A 21,383-nucleotide genomic window follows, 5' to 3' on the forward strand; every position below is an offset into this window, starting at 1 on the left:
CACTGCGCTTGCGTGCATCATGGCCTCCTACTTCCGGCGCAAAAAAAAAAACTTTGGAAGAGCCCGCCAGCATACCCGCCTGGCGCATGCGCAATCAGGGGCAGACGCGTCCCGAGCGACGCCTAGGGGGTGTGGCCAGAGGACCGAAGGGGTTTCTCGCGCTGGGTAAGGGGCGTTCGCTAGAGTCAGTTGGGGGCGGGAAGGGGCTGAGCAAGGGGGTCCTGGGGTGGGTTAGGGGACACATAGGGAAGAGGGGTGCAGGAGCCGGGTAAAGGAACAGCTGAGGTGTTCAAAACAGCCTTAGCGCTCAGGGTCCAGCAGGGTGAAGATCCTGGGGTGTTTAGGGGAGGGAAGGGGGAGAACAGCAGGCATTAGCTGAGTGAAGGACCAGATTGTTTGTTTGTTTGTTTTCTTTCTTCAGTATAAAAGCAGACTAGGATGTAGGAAGGGAAATCGCAAGCTCCTGCAAAAAAAAAAAAAGAAAGAAATGAGCTTGGGTTGGGGGGGCCAGGGTGAACGATGCTCTTAAAAACCCCAGACTATGCTGCTATAGGACGCTAGAGATAGGGCAACAGGGATGGAAGCCGAAGGGATACCGGAGAAACACTAAGGGGAAGTTGCAGAGAGGTTTGGATGAGATGTCAGGAAACTGGCTTCTCTGCCATGGGCTTTAGGCTGTCTGGATTTCCAGGGGTCTTAAGGAGACTCGTAGCCCCTGCATGTGGACTCATTGTCCTGGTGCTCTGCCTTGGCCGGGCGCTATGATAGGGAAGGACCCTGGAGTCACGGCTTGGTGGTGCCTGGATGGGCTTCCTCAAAGCCCTGGCGAGCCATGGAGAGAACTCTGGAGATTGGGCTCAAGACCCTTCCGCTGTGTATCTCCTCCTTTCTCACCTCCAGCCCGGAACAGCAGGGATCACAGAAATTTACCGAGGAGGGTAAAGGCACTGCCCAGAATCCTATAAGTAACGAGTAAGGCCTTGTACATTGTTTCCATGCCATGGTTATAGCCCTGTCCTATCAGGAGTCAGGTTGAGAGAAGCAAATGATCTTGGGGTATTTCCTGCCTCTATTGGGAAGTAGGAAGAGAGGGGCTGAGAATTGGGTGGACCTCACTGTAATTTAAGAATTATGACTTTGTTATTGTAGGGGATTTCTCTTTGGAAGGTGACCTGAAAATTGAATTGGAGTGTCCTTATTTCTCCTATTGTCCAGGGGAAGATAGATGGCTGGAGGCAGAATCTAGAGTCTTCAAATAAAGTGGAGATGTTGCCACCTTCAGGTCAGTAAGGCCAGGAAGGGTACGAGATTGCTTCTCCCTCAGAATCTGATCATGGTTGCTCTTGTGATTCCTCAGGTTTCACGGGGCTGATGCCCCCTTCCCACTTCCAAGCTCGGCCCTTCTCAAATCCGCCAAGAATGGCTCCCACCTGGGTCTCAGACTTCCCCGAGGTCCGATCTCCAATCCATGGCTCAGAGAGGCGGATAGACACTCAGCGGCCTCCAGTGACTATGTGGGAACAAGATTTATCTGTCAATATGCAGGGGCCAGGGCGGACAGGCAGGTAGGGAACCAGTGCTTGGTGTACTCCTGTCCTTCAGTGAGCAGATTCCTTAGACTACACATGGTGGCGCACATTTGTAAACAATTGTAGCTACTGGGTGAATGAGGCAGGAGGATCACATTTAAAGCTAGACAGAAATTAAGGCTGGGAAGCTGGCTCGCTGGTGCACTGCTTGCCTTGCATGCATGAGGCCCTGGGTTCGATTCTTCAACACCACTTAAGCAGAAAAAGCCTGAAGTGGCATGGTGGCTCAATGGTAGAGCACTAGCCTTGAGCTGAAGAGCTGAGGGACAGTGCCCAGGTCCTGAATTCAGGCCCCATAACAGACCAAAAAAACAGAACAAAAGAAATAGCAAGGCTGTGAGTTCAGTCTTACTCTATTTTGGCTTGGGTTCCTTAGTGTGTGTGTGTGTGTGTGTGTGTGTGTGATATGTATATTTGTTGCTGAGGATGGAATCCAGGGGCTTGCCTATGGTAGGCAAGTACTACATCTCCAGCCCCAACTTAGTATGTTTCTACATAGGCAGTTATTGGTACCTACAATGCATAAATAATAAGTATATTAGACACTAGTGATGGATATAACAAAAATGAGTAAATGAGATTCTGATCCAGGTGCTGGTGGCTCATGCCACCAGCTACTCAGGAAGCTGAGATCCGAGGACTATAGTTTGAAGTCAAAGTTCAAGGTCCCGAATTCAAACCCCAGTAAAAACAAAACAAACGAAATATACCCCAAAAGCAACATCAAAACAACCAACCAAAAAAAAAAAAGAAAACACACATGACTCTAGTAGATTGTTTTCCAAAGGTTCAGAGAGGTACACCAATGTACTATCCTCCCATATCCTTTTTTTTTGCTAGTCCTGGGGCTTGAATTCCGGGCCTGGGCACTGACCCTGAGCCTGTTTGTGCTCAAAGCTAGCACTCTACCATTTGAACCACAGCCTCACTTCTGGCTTTTTTTCTGTGTATGTGGTACTGAGGTGTTGAATTTGGTGCTTCATGCATGCTCAGCAAGCACTGTACCACTAAGCCTCATTCCTAGCCCCTCTCATATCCTTATACAGTACACCACACACTTGATATAGGCTTGTACCTAGCACTTGGCCTTGCCATATTGATACTGGAAGCTCAGGACCTCCTTATCTCCATGTTGCCTTATGTTTACTTGCCTTTAAGTCAGAATTGAGAAGTCTCTGCATCTTCTAATCTGTTCACTTACAATATATGGGCTCATGATGTGCAATTTAATGTTTAATATATCTATCTGGAAAGATCATGTTCCTTAGGCTCACTAACTCCAAGGTCCTCTGAACCTAGACAGTGGGCTTAATGTTTTTAATAAGGACCTTTTCGATCTTTCTTCCTTTTTCTTCCCCCCCCCCTCTTCCCTTCCTCCCTCCTTTCTTTTCTCCTTGACATGGTCTTGCTCTGTAGCCCAAGGCTGGCTTCAAACTCTTCATCCTCCTTCATCAGACCCCTGAGTGTTGGGATTGCACCAGGTACTGCCTCATTAGGGACATGATGAATGCTGCTACTGATGTGTGACAGAGGTCCCCATCCCTCAGCTTCATCCTCCTTTCTGTCTCCATTTATGTCCTTGGTTGCCCTCCCAACACCAGAGACACATCTTGCCCCTGTACTAACCTGTCTTTGAAGGTCCGTGGAGTTGGAGGGGTCTCAGGCCCTGAGCCAGCAGGCTCAGCTAATCTCTCGGCAGCTGAGGGAGCTGCGGCGGCTAGAGGATGAGGTCCGGACCCTTCGAGAAACCTCTCTGCAGCAGAAGATGAGACTGGAGACCCAGGCCATGGAGCTGGAGGCTCTGGCGCAGGCGGAGAAGGCTGGCCAAGCTGAAGCTGAAGGCCTGCGTGCTGCCTTGGCTGGAGCTGAGATTATTCGGAAGAACTTGGAAGAGGGAAGCCAGCGAGACTTGGAGGAGGTTCAGAGGCTGCACCAAGAGCAGGTGAATGTGAAGGTGGGAGAGGTAGCTGGTCAGGAGCTTCCCAGCAAAGAGCAGACCTCACAGAGGGATTTCCATGAGTGATAGCACAAAGAAATCTTTGATGAAGGAGTATAGTAGATAGCCAGGAAAAAACAGAACTTGGGTGTTTGGATCTTATTCAGACTGCACTTGTCTGCCAAGTGACTTTATACTAGTTGAATCCTACCTTCTTCCTCTAGTAGGAATTAGTCTTCCCTACTTTATTCCAGGTCCCTGATTCATCTGTGAGTGGGGTCAGAGAGTAAAGTGGGGAAGGTGGACATGGGAAAGAGAGATTATTCAGTGAGGAAATTCAGTGCTTTTCTTTGAGATCACTGAGACGGGAACTGGGCACTTAATAATCAGATTATCTGAGTTCCTGTCCTTACAGCCTAATTCAGTACTCACATATTTGACATTGAATGTGATCACAATTAATAAACTGCAGTTTGGAGAAGTTCCTTGAAGGTAAAGGGCAAGGGAACACTAAATCTGGGGTTAGGAAAAGCCACCCTAACCAATGATGTCAAGAAATGAAACCAAAAGGTATTAGGAGAAAATAGGAGTGAATTCTAAACATTGGGGTGGGGAAGGCCTTTCAACCTTAAGCCAAAGTTCAGAGGCCATAAAAAAAGTTGGGCTTTATAATATTAACATTCAAATGACAGAAGAGTAAAGAATAAGTGATAAACTAGAGAAGAATACTTACAGTTCATGGCATAGGAATAGGTTAATATTTCTAGTATGTAATGTGTACCTAAGAATTGGTTAAGGGGAAAACCAGCAATCCTTGTCAGAAAATATACAAAGGTGAGATAGTTAAAAAATACACAATTCAGCCAAGTGTCGGTTGCTCATGCCTGTAATCCTAGCTACTCAGGAGGCTGAGATCTGAGGATCACGGTTCAAAGCTAGCCCCAGCAGGAAAGTCCGTGAGACTCTTATCTCCAGTAAACCACCAGAAAACTGGAAGTGACGCTGTGGCTCAAGTGGTAGAGTGCTTGCCTTGAGCTGAAGAGCTCAGGGACAGTGCCTAGGCCCAGAGTTCAAGCCCCACAACTGACAAAAAAAAAAAAAAAGAATATATATACACACACACAATTCATGAAAGAAACTTAAGAGAAAGGGGACATTTGTGCTGTGCAGGAGTTGGCTGGTCAAGTGGCATATAAGTTAGTAGGGAAGCTGGTGTTGTTGAACACTTACTTAGGTGGGGTACCACATGGAGGCCTGAGCGAACGCAGTGAGGGGGGTTGGGAGTGGGGGCAGGCTGCAGAGCAAGGCATTGGGACCAGCTGAGAACTGTATAACTTCAGAATGATGAGAGCTGGGTGTTGGTGGTTCACACCTGTAATCCTCTCAGGAGCCTGAGATGCACAGTTCCAAGCCAGCCAGGGTAGAAAAGGCCATTAGGCTCCAGTGGTAAAATGCTTGATGAACAAGCAAGCTCAGAGAGCATGTGTTCAAACTTTTTTTTTTTTTTTCTAATTCTTTTTGGGTCTGGTCGTGGGGCCTGAACTCTGGGCCTGGGCGCTGTCCCTCAGCTCTTCAGCTCGAGGCTAGCGCTCTACCACTGAGCCACCTTCCCAACCCCTGTGTTCAAACTCTTAAAGCCTCAGTATTGGTAAAATAAATAAATAGGTAAATAAAAATTATGAGACCTGAGTGTGGTGGTGAATACTTGTAATCCCAGCTACTTCAGAAGCTGAGGTGGGAGGATTGTTTGAACTTGGGAGTTTCCAGACCATTGTGAGCAGTACAGGAGAACCTTGAAGCCAAAACCCCAAACCATTCTTGTAGGACTATTTCTGTAATTTTTTTTGTTTTTGTTTTTGTTTTTTTTTTTGGTCCAGTCGTGGGGCCTGAACTCGGCCTGGGCACTGTCCCTCAGCTCTTCAGCTCAAGGCTAGCGCTCTACCACTTGAGCCACAGCACCACTTCCGGCTTTTTTCTTTTTGCTTATGTGGTGCTGAGGAATCGAACCCAGGGCCTCAGGCATGCAAGGCAAGTGCTCTACCACTGAGCCACCTTCCCAGCCCTATTTCTGTAATTATATACTAGAGAAATTTCTCCAAATACATACAGCACCTAAACCAAATATAAACTCTGCTACCATGTTCAAAAAATTTACCATCAGTATGGATGAGAACTGCTCATTGTCAGAAGTTATAAAATTGCCAACAACAACAAAAAAAAAGATGTTTAACCATTGAAAGGTTTTAATGACATGAGCAGATTTTTTTTTTTTTTGTTGGTCTTGGAGCTTGAACTCTGGGCCTGGGCGCTGTCCCTCAGCTCTTCAGCTCAAAGCTAGCGCTCTACTACTTGAGCCACAGCGCCACTTCTGGTTTTCTGGTGGTTTATTGGAGATAAGAGTCTCATGGATTTTCCTGCCTGGGCTGGCTTTGAACCACGATCCTCAGATCTCAGCCTCATGAGCCACCGCCACCTGAGTAGATTTGCTTTTTTAGGTCCAAAAAAATTGGTGTTGTAGCCGGTGGCTCATACCTGTAATCCTAGCTACTCACGAGGCTGAGATCTGAGGATCGTGGTTCAAAGGCAGCCCAGGCAGGAAAATCCATGAGACTCTTATCTCCAATTATCCATTAGAAAATCAGAAGTGGCATTGTGACTCAAGTGGTAGGGCACTCCCCTTGAGCAGAAAAGTTCAGGGACAGCACCCAGGCCCAGAGTTCAAGCCCCATGACTGACAAACGAAAAACAAACTTTTGTGATTTATATCACTTCTTTATTGTAGTATGGAGTCAGGAAAGGACAGGGGCAGAAGCAAGGGGGCTACTTTCCCTCCTCATTCACCTATCCTACAGTATTAGTTGGCTCTCATGCCCCAAGTGCTGCTTAAAGTAGGGAGAAAAGATAAGATTCTTCCCTTCTTAGAGGATCCTTTTCCATGGGGTGTGGCAAATGGTGAGTACATACTAAAGTAAGAGAATGTCAGATTGGGTACCAGTGCTCAGAAAGCTGAGACAGTGATAGGCCAGAGTGAGGTCATGGGGAGGGATTAAGGGCTAGTGAGACTTCTAAGAAGGGGAGAATGCTGTCTGCAGAATGAGAAGTCCATGTCCAGTAGACTTGCTGTGGCTGGCATGAAGTAATGAGGGAGGGAGCTCAAGAAAGTGGGCCTGGCCAGGGCCACAAAAAGACACTGAAGAATTCTGAAGACCACTCTAGGAGCAAGTGGCCATTGTCCAGGCTTACCTTAGATTGTTGGTAGTTGAAGATGTTTTGGGAGGAACTGTGGATGGATTTGAAATTGAGTGGGGACAACAAGATGTCAAGATGGTCTCCATGTGTCACAGAGTTGGGTGATCTGTTGGGTGGTTCTCTGTGGTCATGGAGTGACACAATTAAAGAAGAGGAAAAGTTTGGAAGGCCTTCCAATATGGGCCCAGCTGGCCCCTGATGAGCCTGCTCTTCTCTCCACAGCTGTCCTCCTTGACTCAGGCTCATCAGGAAGCTCTTTCCAGTTTGACCAGCAAGGCCGAGGGTTTGGAGAAGTCTCTGAATAGTCTAGAAAGCAGGAGGGCAGCAGAGGCCAAGGAACTGGCCATGGCCCAGAAGGAGGCTGAGCTTTTGAGGAAGCAGCTGACGTAAGTGGGCAGAGTGGTTGAGGGGACTGGTGGTGGATACCGTGGAGGTTTCCAGCCTCACTGATGGCTGGCGCATTTCCATCCTACCTTAGCAAGACTCAAGAAGACTTGGCGGCCCAGGTGACCTTGGTAGAGAATCTGAGGAAATACGTGGGGGAACAAGTTCCTCTGGAGGTCTGTGACCAGGCATGGGAACCTGAACGAAAGGAGCTTCTGGACACTGTGCAGGTGGAGGGACTGTCGAGGTGCAGCCCTGGAGGGGGCATTGTGGGAAATCAGGTCAGAATGAGGGCAGCTCTTGGGGAAGTATATGGTCTGAAAGAGGAAGGAAGTGCTGTCCATGGACCCAGACTGGCTGCTGCTGGAGGGGGGCTGTGGAGGCCCTAATTGGCACTGTTCTCCCATCATTTGCAGCACTTGGAGGAGGAGCGGACCAGCCTCCGTGCCACCACGGAGATGCTGCAGGTGCGCGTACAGAGCCTCATGCACATGCTCACCCTGCAGGAGGAGGAACTGACCAGGAAGGTATGGTTCTCTTTAGGCAGTCATCACTTGACCCTAAGGTTACTGCCTGGCCTCCCTGTGAGTCCCTGCTGCAACACTTGCTTGCTTGCTTCTTGCTTGCTTGCTCTCTGTCTGTCTCTCTTTCTTTCTTTCTTTGCTGGTCGTGGGGCCTGAACTCTGGGCCTGGGCACTGTCTATCAGCTCTTCAGCTCAAGGCTAGTGCTCTACCACTTGAGCCACAGCACCACTTGCAGCTTTTTCTGCTTATGTGGTGCTGAGGAATTGACCTCATGCATGCAAGGCAAGCACTCTACCACTGAGCCACCTTCCCAGCCCTCTCTCTCTCTCTCTTTCTTTCTTTCTTTCTTTCTTTCCTTCTTTCTTTCTTTCTTTCTTTCTTTCTTTCTTTCTTTCTTTCTTTCTTTCTTTCTTTCTTTCTTTCTTTCCTTCTTTCTTTCTTTCTTTCTTTCTTTCTTTCTTTCTTTCTTTCTTTCTTTCTTTCTTTCTTTCTTTCTTTCTTTCTTTCTTTCTTTCTTTCTGTCTGTCTTTCTTTTTTGGTCTTGGAGCTTGAACTCTAGGTCTGGTGTTGTTCCTGAGCTCTTCAGCTCAAAGTGAACGCTCTACCACTTGAGCCACTGCGCCACTTCTGGTTTTCTGGTGGTTAATTGGAGATAAGAGTCTTACAGCCTTTCCTCCCTGGGCTGGCTTTGGACTGCGATCCTCAGTTATCAGTCAGCCTCCTGAGTAGCTAGGATTTCATAAATGAGCCACTGGCCCTCCCCCTCCCCCCTGGCTAACCTGTTGGGACCTGTCTTTTCCAAAACTCCTCTTTTTATGTGTGTGTGTCAGTTCTGGAGCTTGAACTCAGGGTCTAGGCATTGTCCCTGAGCCTTGTTGCTTAAGGCTAGTGAACTTGAGCTACAGTTCCATTTCTGGCTTTTTGGTGTGTAATTGGAGATAAGAGTCTTACAGACTTTCCTCCCTGGGCTGCTCTTGAACTGTGATCGTTAGGTCTCAGCCTCCTGAAAAACTAGAATTATAAGTGTAAGCCACTGATGCCTAGCTCAAGCTCCTCCACTTTTTTTGGCTTCACTTCTCAGGCAGGGCAAAGACAAAAACAATCATGGCCCTTCTCCTCTTTGCTTCTCCAGGAATCACACCTTTCTTTTTTTTTTTGGGTCTGGTTGTGGGCCTGAACTCTGGGGCTGGGCGCTGTCCCTCAGCTTTTCAGCTCAAGGCTAGCGCTCTACCACTTGAGCCACAGTGCCACTTCCAGCTTTTTTCTTTTTGCTTATGTGGTGCTGAAGAATTGAACCCAGGGCCTCAGGCATGCAAGGCAAGCGCTCTACCACTGAGCCACCTTCCCAGCCCCAGGAGTCACAACTTTCTTTCTACCTTCAGGTTCAACTTTCAGATTGCCTGGAGAATGAATTTGCTATGAAGTGCAAGTCCCTGCTGCAGCGCTGGCGAGAGAAGGTGTTCACCCTCATGGTACAGCTTAAGTCTCAGGAGATAGAGCACAGAGATTACATGAAGCAACTGAAGGGCCAGGTCAGTGGCTGCGTTTCTCCCTGCATTCTACCGTATGTACAAGGATGGCAGTTATTCAAAAGAATATTTAGAGCCAGTGGTTTATGCCTATAATCCTAGTTACTCAGGGGGCTAAGACGTGGAGGATTGTGGTTTGAAGCCAGCCAGGGCAGAAAAGTCCATGAGACTCCATCTCCAATTAACCATCAAAAAATGTTGGACTGGAGATGTGGCAGAAATGGTAGGGCTCAAGGGGCTGGGAAGGTGGCTCAGTGGTAGAGCGCTTGCCTTGCATGTATGAGGCCCTGGGTTCGACTCCTCAGCACCACATAAGCAGAAAAAAAAGCTGGAGGTGGCGCTGTGGCTCAAGTGGTAGAGATGAAGAGCTGAGAGATAGCACCCAGGCCCTGAGTTCAGGCCCCACAACTGGACCCCCCCCCCCCCCAAAAAAAAAAAAAAAGAAATGGTAGAGCTCAAGCATGAATGAAAAAGCTGAATGAAAGCACAAGACTCTTGAGTTCAAGCTCTGGTGCTAGCACCAAAAAAGAAAAAAGAGTTGGTGTTTGTCACTGCTGAGTGCACAGCACTGAACAAAGCAGATTCAGTGAGATTCAGATTTATAATGAAGACTCAGCAGACAGTTGAATAATGTCAAGCAATTATATGTGTTATAAAACAAAGTGTGAAAGATGATGTGGCAGAGACTGAAGTGAGTCAGCCTTTGGTAGAATAGTCGAGCTATCTTCTCTAGAGAGGTGACAGACACCATCTGAAGATGAATGGTAAGGTCAGGGTGTGTGTGTCTTTGGGGGGGGGGTGGTCAAATGGTGGTTCCTCAAAGTGTGACTATATGAAACATGCTTTTGGAAGGACAATTGGACTAACTGTCCTCAGGAGGCCCAGGTTCTTGTCTCCTCAAGAGGTGTGTGTGTGTGTGTGTGTGTGTGTGTGTGTGTGTGTGTGTGTGTGTGTGTGTGTGTGTGTGTGTGTGTGTGTGTGTGTGTGTGTGTGTGTGTGTGTGTGTGTGTGTGTGTGTGTGTGTGTACACACGCACGCGCACGCATGTGCCAATCCTGGGCTTGAACTGAGGGCCTGGGTGGGTGTTGACCCTGAGATTTTTTTTTTTTTTTTTGTCAGTCATGGGCCTGAACTCTGGGCCTGGGCGCTGTCCCTCAGCTCTTCAGCTCAAGGCTAGAGCTCGACCACTTGAGCCACAGCGCCACTTCTGGCTTTTTCTGCTTATGTGGTGCTGAGGAATTGAACCCAGGGCCTCATGCATGAGGCAAGGCAAGCACTCTACCACTGAGCCACCTTCCCAGCCCCGTCCTTGAGATTTTTGCTTAAGGCTAACACTCTACCACTATAGCTACACCACTTCCAGTGTTTTTGGTGACTAACTGAAGGTAGAGTTTCACAGACTTCCTTGCCCAGGCTGGCTTCAAACTGCAATCCTCAGCTCAGCCTCCTGAGTAGCTATGATTACAGGTGTGAGCCACCAGTGCCTGACTTATGGCTTTTTTTTTTTTTGGCTGTGGGGCTTGAACTCTGGGCTTGGGCGCTGTCTCTGTGTTCTTGAGCTCAAGGCAAGTGCTCTACTGCTTGAGCCACAGCGCACCACTTCCAGTTTTCTAGAGATTTATTGGAGATACAAGTCTCATGGAATTTCCTGCCTGGACTGGCTTTGAACCACGATCTTCGGATCTCAGCCTCCTGAGTGTTTAGGATTACAGGCATGAGCCACCAGTGCCCAGCAACTTATGGCATTTCTTAAGAGATTTTTTGCCCCTGTCTATAACCCCTAGTTTCCCCCCCTCCCCCCCATCCTGGCCCAATGGCCTTTGGCTCTAGACTGTGTTAAATAATTCCCCTCTTCTCCCAGGTGGCTGAGCTTCAGGAACAAGTGACAGTCCAGAGCCAAGAGCAGGCCATCCTGGAGGGCTCCCTTCGGGATAAAGCTGCTGAAGTGGAGGTGGAACGGATGGGCGCCAAGGTCTGAGTGTGAAGCAGAGTCTTAGAGAGGATGAGGAAGCCCCTGGCAGGAGTCTGTGTGCCAGGCATGGGAGAGGCATCTTATTCTTTACCACATCCTCCCAGTCCTTGCAGATGGAGCTGAACCGGGCTCAGGATGCCAGGCGGCGGCAGCAACAGCAGACAGCATTGGCTGAGGAGCAGCTGAAGCTTGTGACTAGTGCTGTAAGCAGGTATCTGCCATGGAGGGGTGCGTGGTTGAGCACTGCTGCTTTCCTGGCTTCTGAGCCACCTTGGAATTGGAGAATCTCAGGCAAGACAGACAAGAAAGCTGGCAGCTAGAAGGAGATGGCCTTTTGAAAGCTTCTGCGTCTGATTTCTCCTGGGCACTCCATCTCTATTACACCAGAGCACATTCCACTGTGCTCTGTGGAATGAGGCCGGTCTCCTGCCTGCTTCTTTTTAAAGCTTTCTTTTTCTTTTTTTTTTGGGGGGGGGGTCCGGTCCTGGGACCTGAACTCTGGGCCTGGGTGCTGTCCCTCAGCTCTTCAGCTCAAGGCTAGCGCTCTACCACTTGAGCCACAGTGCCATTTCCGGCTTTTTTCTTTTTTGCTTATGTGGTGCTGAGGAATCGAACCCAGGGCCTCATGCATGCAAGGCAAGCGCTCTACCACTGAGCCACCTTCCCAGCCCCTCCTGCCTGCTTCTTGTAGTAGCAGTTTGAACTAAGTAGAGCTGCGGGGAGGATCTCTACCTTCAGAAGTATTCAAGGGTAGTGAATGGATACATGCTCTTTTCTTTTTTTTTTCTCTTTAATAGGCATTTCCTGTGTACTTGGGAAAAAAATTTAATCTATTTATTTGAAGCTATTCCTATTTGTTCACTAGATACTCATTTAAAATACTGGTAGTTCTTGCCTGTAATCCTAGCTACTCATGAGACAGATTTGAGGATCGAGATTTGAAGCCATCATAGGTGGAAAAGTCTGAGACACTCTATTTCCATCTAACCTCCAGATTGGAGGCATGGTTCAAGTGGTAGAGCACCTACTGTGAGCAAACAAGCTGAGTGAGAGTCCAAGGCTATTAGTTCAAGCCCCAGTATCAGCACAAAAATAAATAAGCTCTACATAAAATAAATATCATAGGCTGGGAATATAGCTTAGTGGTAGAGTGCTTGCCTAGCATGCATGAAGCCATGGGCTTGATTCTTCAGTACCACATACACAGAAAAAGCCAGAAGAGGCTCTGTGGCTCAAGTGATAGAGTGCTAGCCTTGAGCAAAAGAAGTTCAAGGATGGGCTGGGAAGGTGGCTCAGTGGTAGAGTGCTTGCCTTGCATGCATGAAGCCCTGGGTTCGATTCCTCAGCACTACATAAGCAAAAAGAAAAAAGCTGGAAGTGGTGCTGTGGCTCAAGTGGTAGAGCGCTAGCCTTGAGCTGAAGAGCTGAGGGACAGCGCCCAGATGCAGAGTTCAGGCCCCACAACCAGACCCCCCCCCCCAAAAAAAAAAAAAAAAAAAAAGTTCAGGGATAGTGCCCAGGCCCTGAGTTCAAGTCCCAGGACTGGCAAAAAAAAAAAAAAAAATCCAAAACAACAAAAAAAAACCCAAAACTAATAATAATAAAATAATATAAATGTCAGGTCTGGAGCTGTAGCTTAGTGGTAGAGTGTTCCCTTAGCATGCAAGAGGCCCTGGATTCCATCCCCAGTACCAAAAAAAAAAAAAAAGTGGGGACATTTTAATTTTCATGGAATTCAACTAGTTATAAGGAAGCACTCTCCAGTTTCAACCCATTGCAAGCACCTTGTCTCTCTAGAACAGAAAGATAAGCCTTTGACAAAGTTCTACTTTGGAACCAGGAGAAATGATTCTTATTACTGATTTATTACCCCCAAAGTCTTCCAGGCTTAAAGTAATCAAAATTCTAGGTTGTTGCCAGGTTTGTTATGGAGTCTTTATATGATCTAGAGAATTTATCAGGAAATGGCTTCAGTAAGAATCACAGTAAGGGGCTGGGAAGGTGGCTCAGTGGTAGAGTGCTTGCCTTGCATGCATGAGGCCCTGGGTTCGATTCCTCAGCACCACATAAGCAAAAAGAAAAAAGCCGGAAGTGGCGCTGTGGCTCAAGTGGTAGAGCGCTAGCCTTGAGCTGAAGAGCTGAGGGACAGCGCCCAGGCCCAGAGTTCAGGCCCCATGACTGGACCCAAAAAGAAAAAAAAAAAAAGAACCACAGTAAATGTTGATGAAAATGGTCTTTATTATGCTGCCAGCTTTGTCATTGTTTTTCTGTGGGAAGAGACTTGTACAGTTCTCTGAGATTTCAGCCCTGCCCCCTGATACTCACTGGCTCCTCCCTGCAGGCCTGTTTCACTTCTCAGTTTTACTGAACCATGTGAGTCCAGCGCTAGCACAGCCAGTTGATAAACCACGTGGAGCATTCATTGCTAACAGGGAATCTACACTCTGGGCTCACTCCAGGGGTACCTGAGTTCTTGTGCATAATAGTGACCAAAAAAACAGGTTGAAATCGAATATGGTAGCTCATGCCTGTAATCCCAGCAGGAGGATTTTGAGTTCAAAGCCAGCCTAGGATAAATATTAAGAGTTGTCTCAAAAAAATAGTGAGCCAGGCACTAGTGGTTCATGTCTATAATCATAGATACTCAGGAGGCGGAGATCTGAGGATCACGGTTGAAGCCAGCCATGACAGGAAAGTCTATGAGACTCTTATGTCCAATTAACTGCCAGAAATGCTGGGAGTAAAGTGGATCCTCAGAATCTGAGGATCTGTGATCCTCAGGATCTCAGCCTCCTGAGTACTAGAATTACTGGTGAGAGCCACCAGCATTCGGCTCCACTTTTATTTACTTATTTTTTTAAGATGTGGAAACTGGATCTTTTTTTTTTTTTTTTGGTGTTTGTGGGGCTTGAACTCTGGGCTTGGGTGCTGTCCCTGCACTCTTCAGCTCAAGGTGAGCCCTCTACCGCTTAAGCCACAGCACCACTTCCAGTTTTCCAGTGGTTTACTGGAGATAAGAGTCACGGACTTTCCTTCCCTGGGCTGGCTTTGAACCGCAATCCTCAGATCTTAGCCTCCTGAGCAGCTAGGATTACAGGCGTGAGCCACCAGTGTCCGGCTTTGGATCATTTTTATCTAACAGTCACTAAAGCCTCAAACTCTCAGATTTCAGATTCTCCTCCTCTTCTTCATCCTCTTCATCTTCTCCTTCTCCTTCCTCTCCCTCTCCTCTCCTCCCTCTACTTCTTTCTTCTCCTTCTCCCTCTCCTTCTTCTTTCTTCCTCCCTCTTCCTCCTCCTCCTTCCTCCTCTTCCTTCCTCCTCCTTCCTCCTTCTTTTTCCTTTTTGCTCCTCCTAAGGAGCTTGGTTATGATTTAGAGGGGAGCTCTAGCACCAAGTCCTGCACTTAGTTTCTGCCTCTCTGTGGCTTCACCTTGTCTTTTCCTAACTTCTGTCCCCTTCCCCTCCTCGATCACTCAGTTAACAGTTACATAGAGATGTTTGCAGAAGGCCCCACAGGTCCTTTAGGGATGAGGTGAGGGTGGAGGCTCAGTGACATATACTTTCCCCAGCTCCCAGATGTGCTTCCAGAGCAACATGATAAAGGTGGAGCAAGCAGTCGCCCGGCTTCCCAGTCTCGCCAACAGACTTAGCTACGCCGTCCGCAAGGTCCACACCATTCGCGGTAGGTTGAGCAGCTGTGGCACCACTGGCTCCAGCCTTCTTCCCAGCCTGCTCTACAGCCCCACATCCATGCGTCTATTCCCTGTATCACATTTCCCTTCCTTCCCCCGCCTTCCCTTTCAGCCCTGCAAACTCATCTCTGTTCTCTGCCTTTTCCCTCCTAGGTCTGATGGCTCGAAAACTTGCCCTTGCTCAACTGCGCAAGGAAAGGTGAAGTTTGGGTACTTTGAGGTCAGGGCAGGGGGTGGGGGGTTGCTGTGTGCATTTGGGGAGCATTTAGGTGTTAAACTGCTAGAAGCCAAGGGATGGAGGCTCAAGTGGTCATGCAGCTGTTGTTGTTGTTGTTTTTTTTTTTCTGTCCCAGTTGTCCTCCACCCTTACCCCCAACCTCAGTAGACTCGGACATGAACCTGGAGTTGCAGCAGCTTCGGGAAGAACGGAACCGCCTAGATGCAGAGCTCCAGCTGAGTGCCCATCTCATCCAGCAGGAAGTGGGCCGAGTGCGGGAACAAGGTACAACTGGGTGGATGGATGGATGGGTGGGGGGTAGATGGGTAGATGGATGGATGGATAGATGGGTGGATGGGTGGGTGGTGGATGAATGGATGGATGGATGGATGGGTGGGTGGTGGATAGATGGAATGATGGATGGATGGATGGTGGATGTATGAGTGGGTGGGTGGTGGATGGATGGATGGTTTGTGTGTGTGTGTGTGTGTGTGTGTGTGTGTGTGTGTGTGTGTGGTGGTTGGATGAATGGGTAGGTAGTGGATGGATGGATGGATGGGTGGGTGGTGGATGAGTAGATGGTAGATGGATGGATAGATTGGTGGGTGGGTGGTGGATGGATGGAATGATGGATGGATGGATGGTGGATGTATGAATGGGTGGGTGGTAGATGGATGAATGGTTGTGTGTGTGGGGGGGTGGTGGTGGTTGGATGAATGGGTAGGTAGTGGATGGATGGATGGATGGGTGGGTGGTGGATGGGTGATGGATGGGTAGGGATATGGGAGGCATGGAAGATCTGAGGAGAATAATGTCTCCCTCCTAGGGGAGGCAGAGTGTCAGCAGCTGAACAAGGTGGCCCAGGAGCTGGAGCAGGAGCTACAGCGTACCCAGGAGTCCCTGGCCAGCGTGGGGTTGCAGCTGGAAGCAGCTCGTCAGAGCCAGCAGGAGAGTACCAAGGAAGCTGCCAGTCTCCGGCAGGAGCTGACCCAGCAGCAAGAGATCTACGGACAAGGTGTGGGATGGGCATGGTGCTGCTGTGGAGGTGGGAGGCTCCTCCTGATGCTCCCCATTGCACCTTTTTTTCTTTGTGCCAGTCCTAAGGCTTGAACTCAGGGCCTGGACACTGGGCTTGAGTTGTTTTTTGTTTTTTTTTTCTGTTGGTTGTGGGTCTTGAACTCTGGGCTCTTCAGTTCAAGGCAAGTGCTTTATTTACCACTTGAGCCATAGTGCCGCTTCCTATTTTCTGGTGGTTAATTGGAGATAAGAGTCTCATGGACTTTCCCACCTAGGCTAGTTTGAACCTCGATCTTCAGATCTCAGCCTCTTGAGTAGCTAGGATTACACGTGTGAGCCACTGGCACCTGGCCCCATTGTACCTTTGATTCCAGCTCTGCAAGAGAAAGTGGCTGAGGTGGAGAGTCGGCTGCGGGAACAGCTCTCAGACACAGAGAGGAGACTGAATGAGGCTCGAAGGGAGCAGGCCAAGGCTGGTGAGATGGGGTCAGGGTGGAGGTGGCCCTATTATTATTTACTTATTTATTTTGTTTTATTTTTTGTCAGTCATGGGGCTTGAGCTCTGGGCCTGAGGGCTGTCAGCTCTTCAGCTCAAGGCTAGCACTCTTCTACTTGAGCCACAGTGCCACTTCCAGGTTTTTTTAGGGGGTGGCTTATTGGAGATAAAGAGTTTCCTGGCCTTTCCTGTCCAGGCAGGAACCATGATCCTCAGATCTTAGCCTCCTGAGTAGTTAGGATTACAGGTGTGAGACATTGATGCTCGCTTATTATTACTATTACTATTATTATTATTATTTGCCAGTCCTGGGGCTTGAACTCAGGGCCTGGGCACTGTTCCTGAGCCTCTTTGTGTTCAAGGCTAGCACTCTACCACTTGAGCCACAATGCCACTTCTGGCTTTTTCTGTGTATGTGATACTGAGGACTTGAACCCAGGGTTTCGTGCATGCTAGTCAAGCACTCTTATCACTAAGCCACATTCCCAGTATGGCCCCTATTTTTTTTTTTTGTTGGTCATGGGGCCTGAACCCTGGGCCCGGGCGCTGTCCCTCAGCAGGTCAGCTCAAAGCTAGCCCTCTACCACTTGAGCCATAATGCCACTTCTGGCTTTTTCTGCTTATGTGGTGCTAAGGAATCGAACCCAGGGCTTCATGCATGCAAGGCAAGCACTCTACCACTGAGCTACCTTCCCAGCTGGTCCCTATTATCTTTATTGAAGCATGCAAGTTAATAAATGGAGGAATGACACAAATGAATTCTCTTGTAGTAAGAAGCAGATCAAGAAACAGTATGTGAACTAGGTGTTGATGGGTCACACCTGTAATCCTGGCTGTTATGGAGGCTGAGACCCATTGGCTCTTGGTTTAAGCCAGCCTGTGCAGAATAGTCTGGGAGACTCCATCTCTAGTTAACCAGTAAAAAGTAGAATGGAAGTATGGCTAAATACCTGTTGAGCAAGCAAGCTTAGTAAGTGCCAGGCCCTGAGTTCAAGCCAGAGTACCCCCAAAAAAGGCTAGTTGTGTGATGAGTTGCAGAGCCGCTGGACTGCAGATCCAGTCACCACCTTTCAACAAATGCCATCAGGATCCCCATCATTATTAGCAGCTTCCCCTTAAACACAATCTTCAAACACCTGGATGAGTTAGAGTCACATAATTAGTGACTACTCATTTATATAATTCAAGTAGATAGGACAGTTACCATTTGCCGCATTTGCTCTCTCATTTATTCCCTCACACATTTCTTTTCTTTTTTTTTTTTTTTGGGTCCAGTCATGGGGCCTGAACTCTGGGCCTGGGCGCTGTCTCTCAGCTCTTCAGCTCAAGGCTAGCGCTCTACCACTTGAGCCACAGTGCCACTTCCGGCTTTTTTCTTTTTGCTTATGTGGTGCTGAGGAATCGAACCCAGGGCCTCATGCATGCAAGGCAAGCACTCTACCACTGAGCCACCTTCCCAGCCCACACATTTATTTTCTATTTTTATTTTTTTTGGTTGTGGAGCTTGAACTTAGGGCCTTGTTGCTGTCCCTGAGCTCTTTTACTCAAGGCTAGTGCTCTATCATTTGAGCCACATCACCACTTCCAGCTTTTTCTGAGTAGTTATTGGAGATAAGAGTCTCACGGACTTTTTTGCCCAGGCTGGCTTCAAACCTCGATCCTTAGATCTCAGCCTCCTGAATAGCTAGGATTACAGGTATGAGCCACTGGCACCTGGCCACACATTCATTTTTGATGTTATTTATTTATTTTTTTTGTCAGTTGTGGGGCTTGAACTCTGGGCCTGGGCACTGTCCCTCAGCTCTTCAGCTCAAGCAAGACAAGCACTCTACCACTTGAGCCACAGTGCCACTTCTACACATTCTTTTTTTTTTTTTTTTTTTCAGTACTAGGCTTTGAATTCAGGGCTTCTTGCTTGGTGGGCAGGTGCTCTACCTACGGCTTAAGTCCCTCATTAATATAATTTTAAGTTATCTCTGGTCTTTTTTTTTTTTTTTTTTGCTGGTATTAGGGCTTGAACTAAGAGCCTAGGCTCTGTCCCTTAGCTTTTTCACTCAAGGTTAGTACTCTATCACAAGAACCACTTCTGGCTCTTATGGTTAATTGAAAATGAGAAGGACTTTACTGGCCAGGCTGGCTTAGAACTTGGATTCTCAGATCTCAGCTTCCTAAGTAGCTAAGATTATAGGCATAAGCCACCGGTGCATTCATTTTATAAGGGTAGAGGGTGGGAAGATGGACCGGGTCCTTGGAGCTGATATCAGCTCACCCTGTCCACTGTACCAAGAAGACACAGAGCAGAGTCATTTCCCAGCGGGAGCCAGTGTTCCTGGCCTGCATTCCAGTCTCAGATTTGCGGTAGCTGGCTCCCGCACTTACCTGACTTTTCTGTAGTGGTCTCCCTGCGCCAGATCCAGCGCAAAGCCACCCGGGAAAAGGAGCGGAACCAGGAACTCAGACGTCTGCAGGATGAGGCCCGGAAGGAAGAGGGGGAGAGGCTGACTCGAAGGGTTCAGGAGCTGGAGAGGGACAAGAACCTCATGATGGTAGGAGATAACACACCAGAGCCCACGGTAGACTGGTTGCTGGGTAAAGAGGTGGAAGCAGGGGGGGGAGGCTCTGCTGGGGCTAGGTGGCGTTTAACCCTCTCCTTCCCAGGCCACCTTGCAGCAAGAGGGTCTCCTCTCCCATTACAAGCAGCAGCGGCTGTTGGCGGTTTTTCCCTCCATATTGGATAAGAAGTTTGTGGAGTCCAGCCCCTGGCCTTTAGGATCCACAGCATCTGCACCTTCAGCCACCGCCCTGCCCACCAGGGGATCCATAAAAGGTAATGGACTAAGCAGAAGGGGTAGGGGCAATCAGGAGTCTCCATCCTGATCTCATGCCTGTAATCTAGCTACTCTGCAGGCTGAATTCTGGAGATGGAGGTTTTAGGCCAGCAGAAAAAGCCGGAAGTGGCGTTGTGGCTCAAGTGGTAGAATGCTAGCCTTGAGCTGAAGGGCTGAGGGACAGCACCCAGGCCCAGAGTTCAGGCACACTACTAACAAAAAAATAAAAAAAGGCAGACTGGAGGCTTAGCTCAAGTAGTAGAGCGCTAGCTGAGCAAGGAAGCCAAACAAATGTGAAGTTTAATGTTCAAATCCCCATATTGTTAACAAGGGGAAAAAAGGAGGAAAAAAAGGCCCCTCAGCCTTTGTTATCCCTACTTACCCTAGACCCTCCCATCCTATGCAGTCCAGAGCCTTCTCTCACCTTGACATCTGTCCCTTGGTGTCTTCTTTCCCAGGGTCCCTCTCTCTCCTGCTTGATAACCTACAGGGTCTAAGTGAGTCCATCTCCAAGGAGGAAGCCATTTGTGAAGGAGACAACCAGAACTCTCCCGCTCCAGTCCATGGCTGAGCAGCTAAGCAGCTAAGCAGTAGAACTCAGAGGGAAGCCAGTCTGGGGCTGGATCCCCAGGAGGATAAGAGGATCCAGGAGAAATGGGGTGAGGGCAGTCCAGCCCTCATCACCATCCAGCCTTGGGGACATCAGCCTCCACCATGTCTGAATTCTCTCGCACTAAATAAAGATGATTGTGGTAGAGCCCTGGTTTGAAATGTCGGCTTCAGAGGCATACGGCCATCTTCCTGGGGCTCTGCCAAGTGGCCCTCCACAGCCACTCTGGTGGTACCTCCTTCCACACCCCTTTCCTAGCTAGTCTACTTTGTGTTTCTTTATTTGATCAATTGATTGATTGATTGTTGCTGGTCCTGGGGTTTGAACTCGGCCTACGTGCTCTCCCTGAGCTTCTTTTGCTCAAAACTAGTGCTCTACCACTTGAGTCCCAGTTCCACTTCTGTTTTTTTTTTTGGTGGTTTTATTGGAGATGAGAGTCTCATAGACTTCCCTGTGTTGGTTGGCTTTGGACAATCCTCAGATCTCAGCCTCCTGATTAGTTAGGATTATAGATGTGAGCCACCAGCACCTAGCTTCCCAGCTTTAAACTCTCCTCTGAAAGATGCCAGGAGCAGGAAGTTAAATATTCCCTTATTCAAGAAGAATCTTAGCCAGACTGTCCTAGCTGAAGCCACAGTGATTGATGGGCCATGCCTCTGAGCCCAGGCACCTACATTCTAATGGGAAACAAAAATAAGCACTACAGGATAAATAAGAGGCCCCTGACAGTGCTAGCAAGGTAGAGTGAGGCAAGGGAAAGAATTTGACAGCATTAGATGAGGGGACCTTGTGCTGAGCCAGGAGGGCTTAGTGGGTCAGAGGATGTTGGGAAGAAAAGACCAGTATAAGGAGTTTGGGTTTTATTCCAAGTTAATAGAACATATACTTAGGGGAGCAAGGTGATCTGACTTGCATTTTGGGGGAGGACAGTATTGGGGCTTGAATCCTGGACCTGGGTGCTGTCTCTGAGCTCCTTTTGCTCAAGGCTACCATTTAAACCACATTGCCACTTCTGGCTTTTTCTGTGATTGGAAATAAGAGTCTCATGGGCCTTCCTGCTCAGGCCGGCTTTGAACTGCCATCCTCAGATCTCAGCCTCCTGAGTAGCTAGGATTACAGGCATGAGCCACCAGTGCCCTGCTCTGACTTGCATTTTACAGGTGGTGTGAGGGAGGAAGAGCAGAAGAGTGGGGGAGGCTGGGGTGAGGTGTGGTCTGTGGCTGGAATGGGGGATTGCAGGTAGGGTAGTGAGGGAAGGGATGTTGGTCCCCACAGGAGCCAGGAATATGACATCAGTGTCACTGAGAGATGCTGGCTGAGTGGGAACAGCTTGGGGA

At 48.5% G+C, this 21,383-nt stretch overlaps 1 protein-coding gene across 6 annotated transcripts; it reads left to right on the forward strand.

The window, feature by feature from the left end:
* Window positions 1-89: 89 nt before the first annotated feature.
* Cchcr1 (coiled-coil alpha-helical rod protein 1) lies at window positions 90-20,193 on the forward strand. 6 transcript variants are annotated; one of them, XM_042684044.1, is made up of 18 exons: window positions 90-165; window positions 1,150-1,282; window positions 1,358-1,565; window positions 3,228-3,531; window positions 6,997-7,160; window positions 7,253-7,439; window positions 7,575-7,685; window positions 9,066-9,215; window positions 11,074-11,184; window positions 11,289-11,395; window positions 14,756-14,868; window positions 15,032-15,077; window positions 15,232-15,380; window positions 15,922-16,110; window positions 16,487-16,588; window positions 19,003-19,154; window positions 19,267-19,435; window positions 19,895-20,193. In XM_042684044.1, exons 2-18 carry the CDS (start codon window positions 1,267-1,269, stop codon window positions 20,005-20,007), a joined length of 2,391 nt encoding a protein of 796 aa, XP_042539978.1. In that variant the 5' UTR covers window positions 90-165; window positions 1,150-1,266; the 3' UTR covers window positions 20,008-20,193. The 6 variants fall into 6 exon arrangements, with proteins under 6 accessions (XP_042539978.1, XP_042539980.1, XP_042539981.1 ...); XM_042684046.1 differs by having other exon boundaries at window positions 19,309-19,435; XM_042684047.1 differs by having other exon boundaries at window positions 7,253-7,388.
* The last annotated feature ends 1,190 nt before the right edge of the window (window positions 20,194-21,383 follow it).

This window comes from Dipodomys spectabilis, unplaced genomic scaffold (assembly GCF_019054845.1).
Source record: "Dipodomys spectabilis isolate Male_0828 unplaced genomic scaffold, ASM1905484v1 ptg000085l, whole genome shotgun sequence".
Lineage (NCBI taxonomy): Eukaryota > Metazoa > Chordata > Mammalia > Rodentia > Heteromyidae > Dipodomys > Dipodomys spectabilis.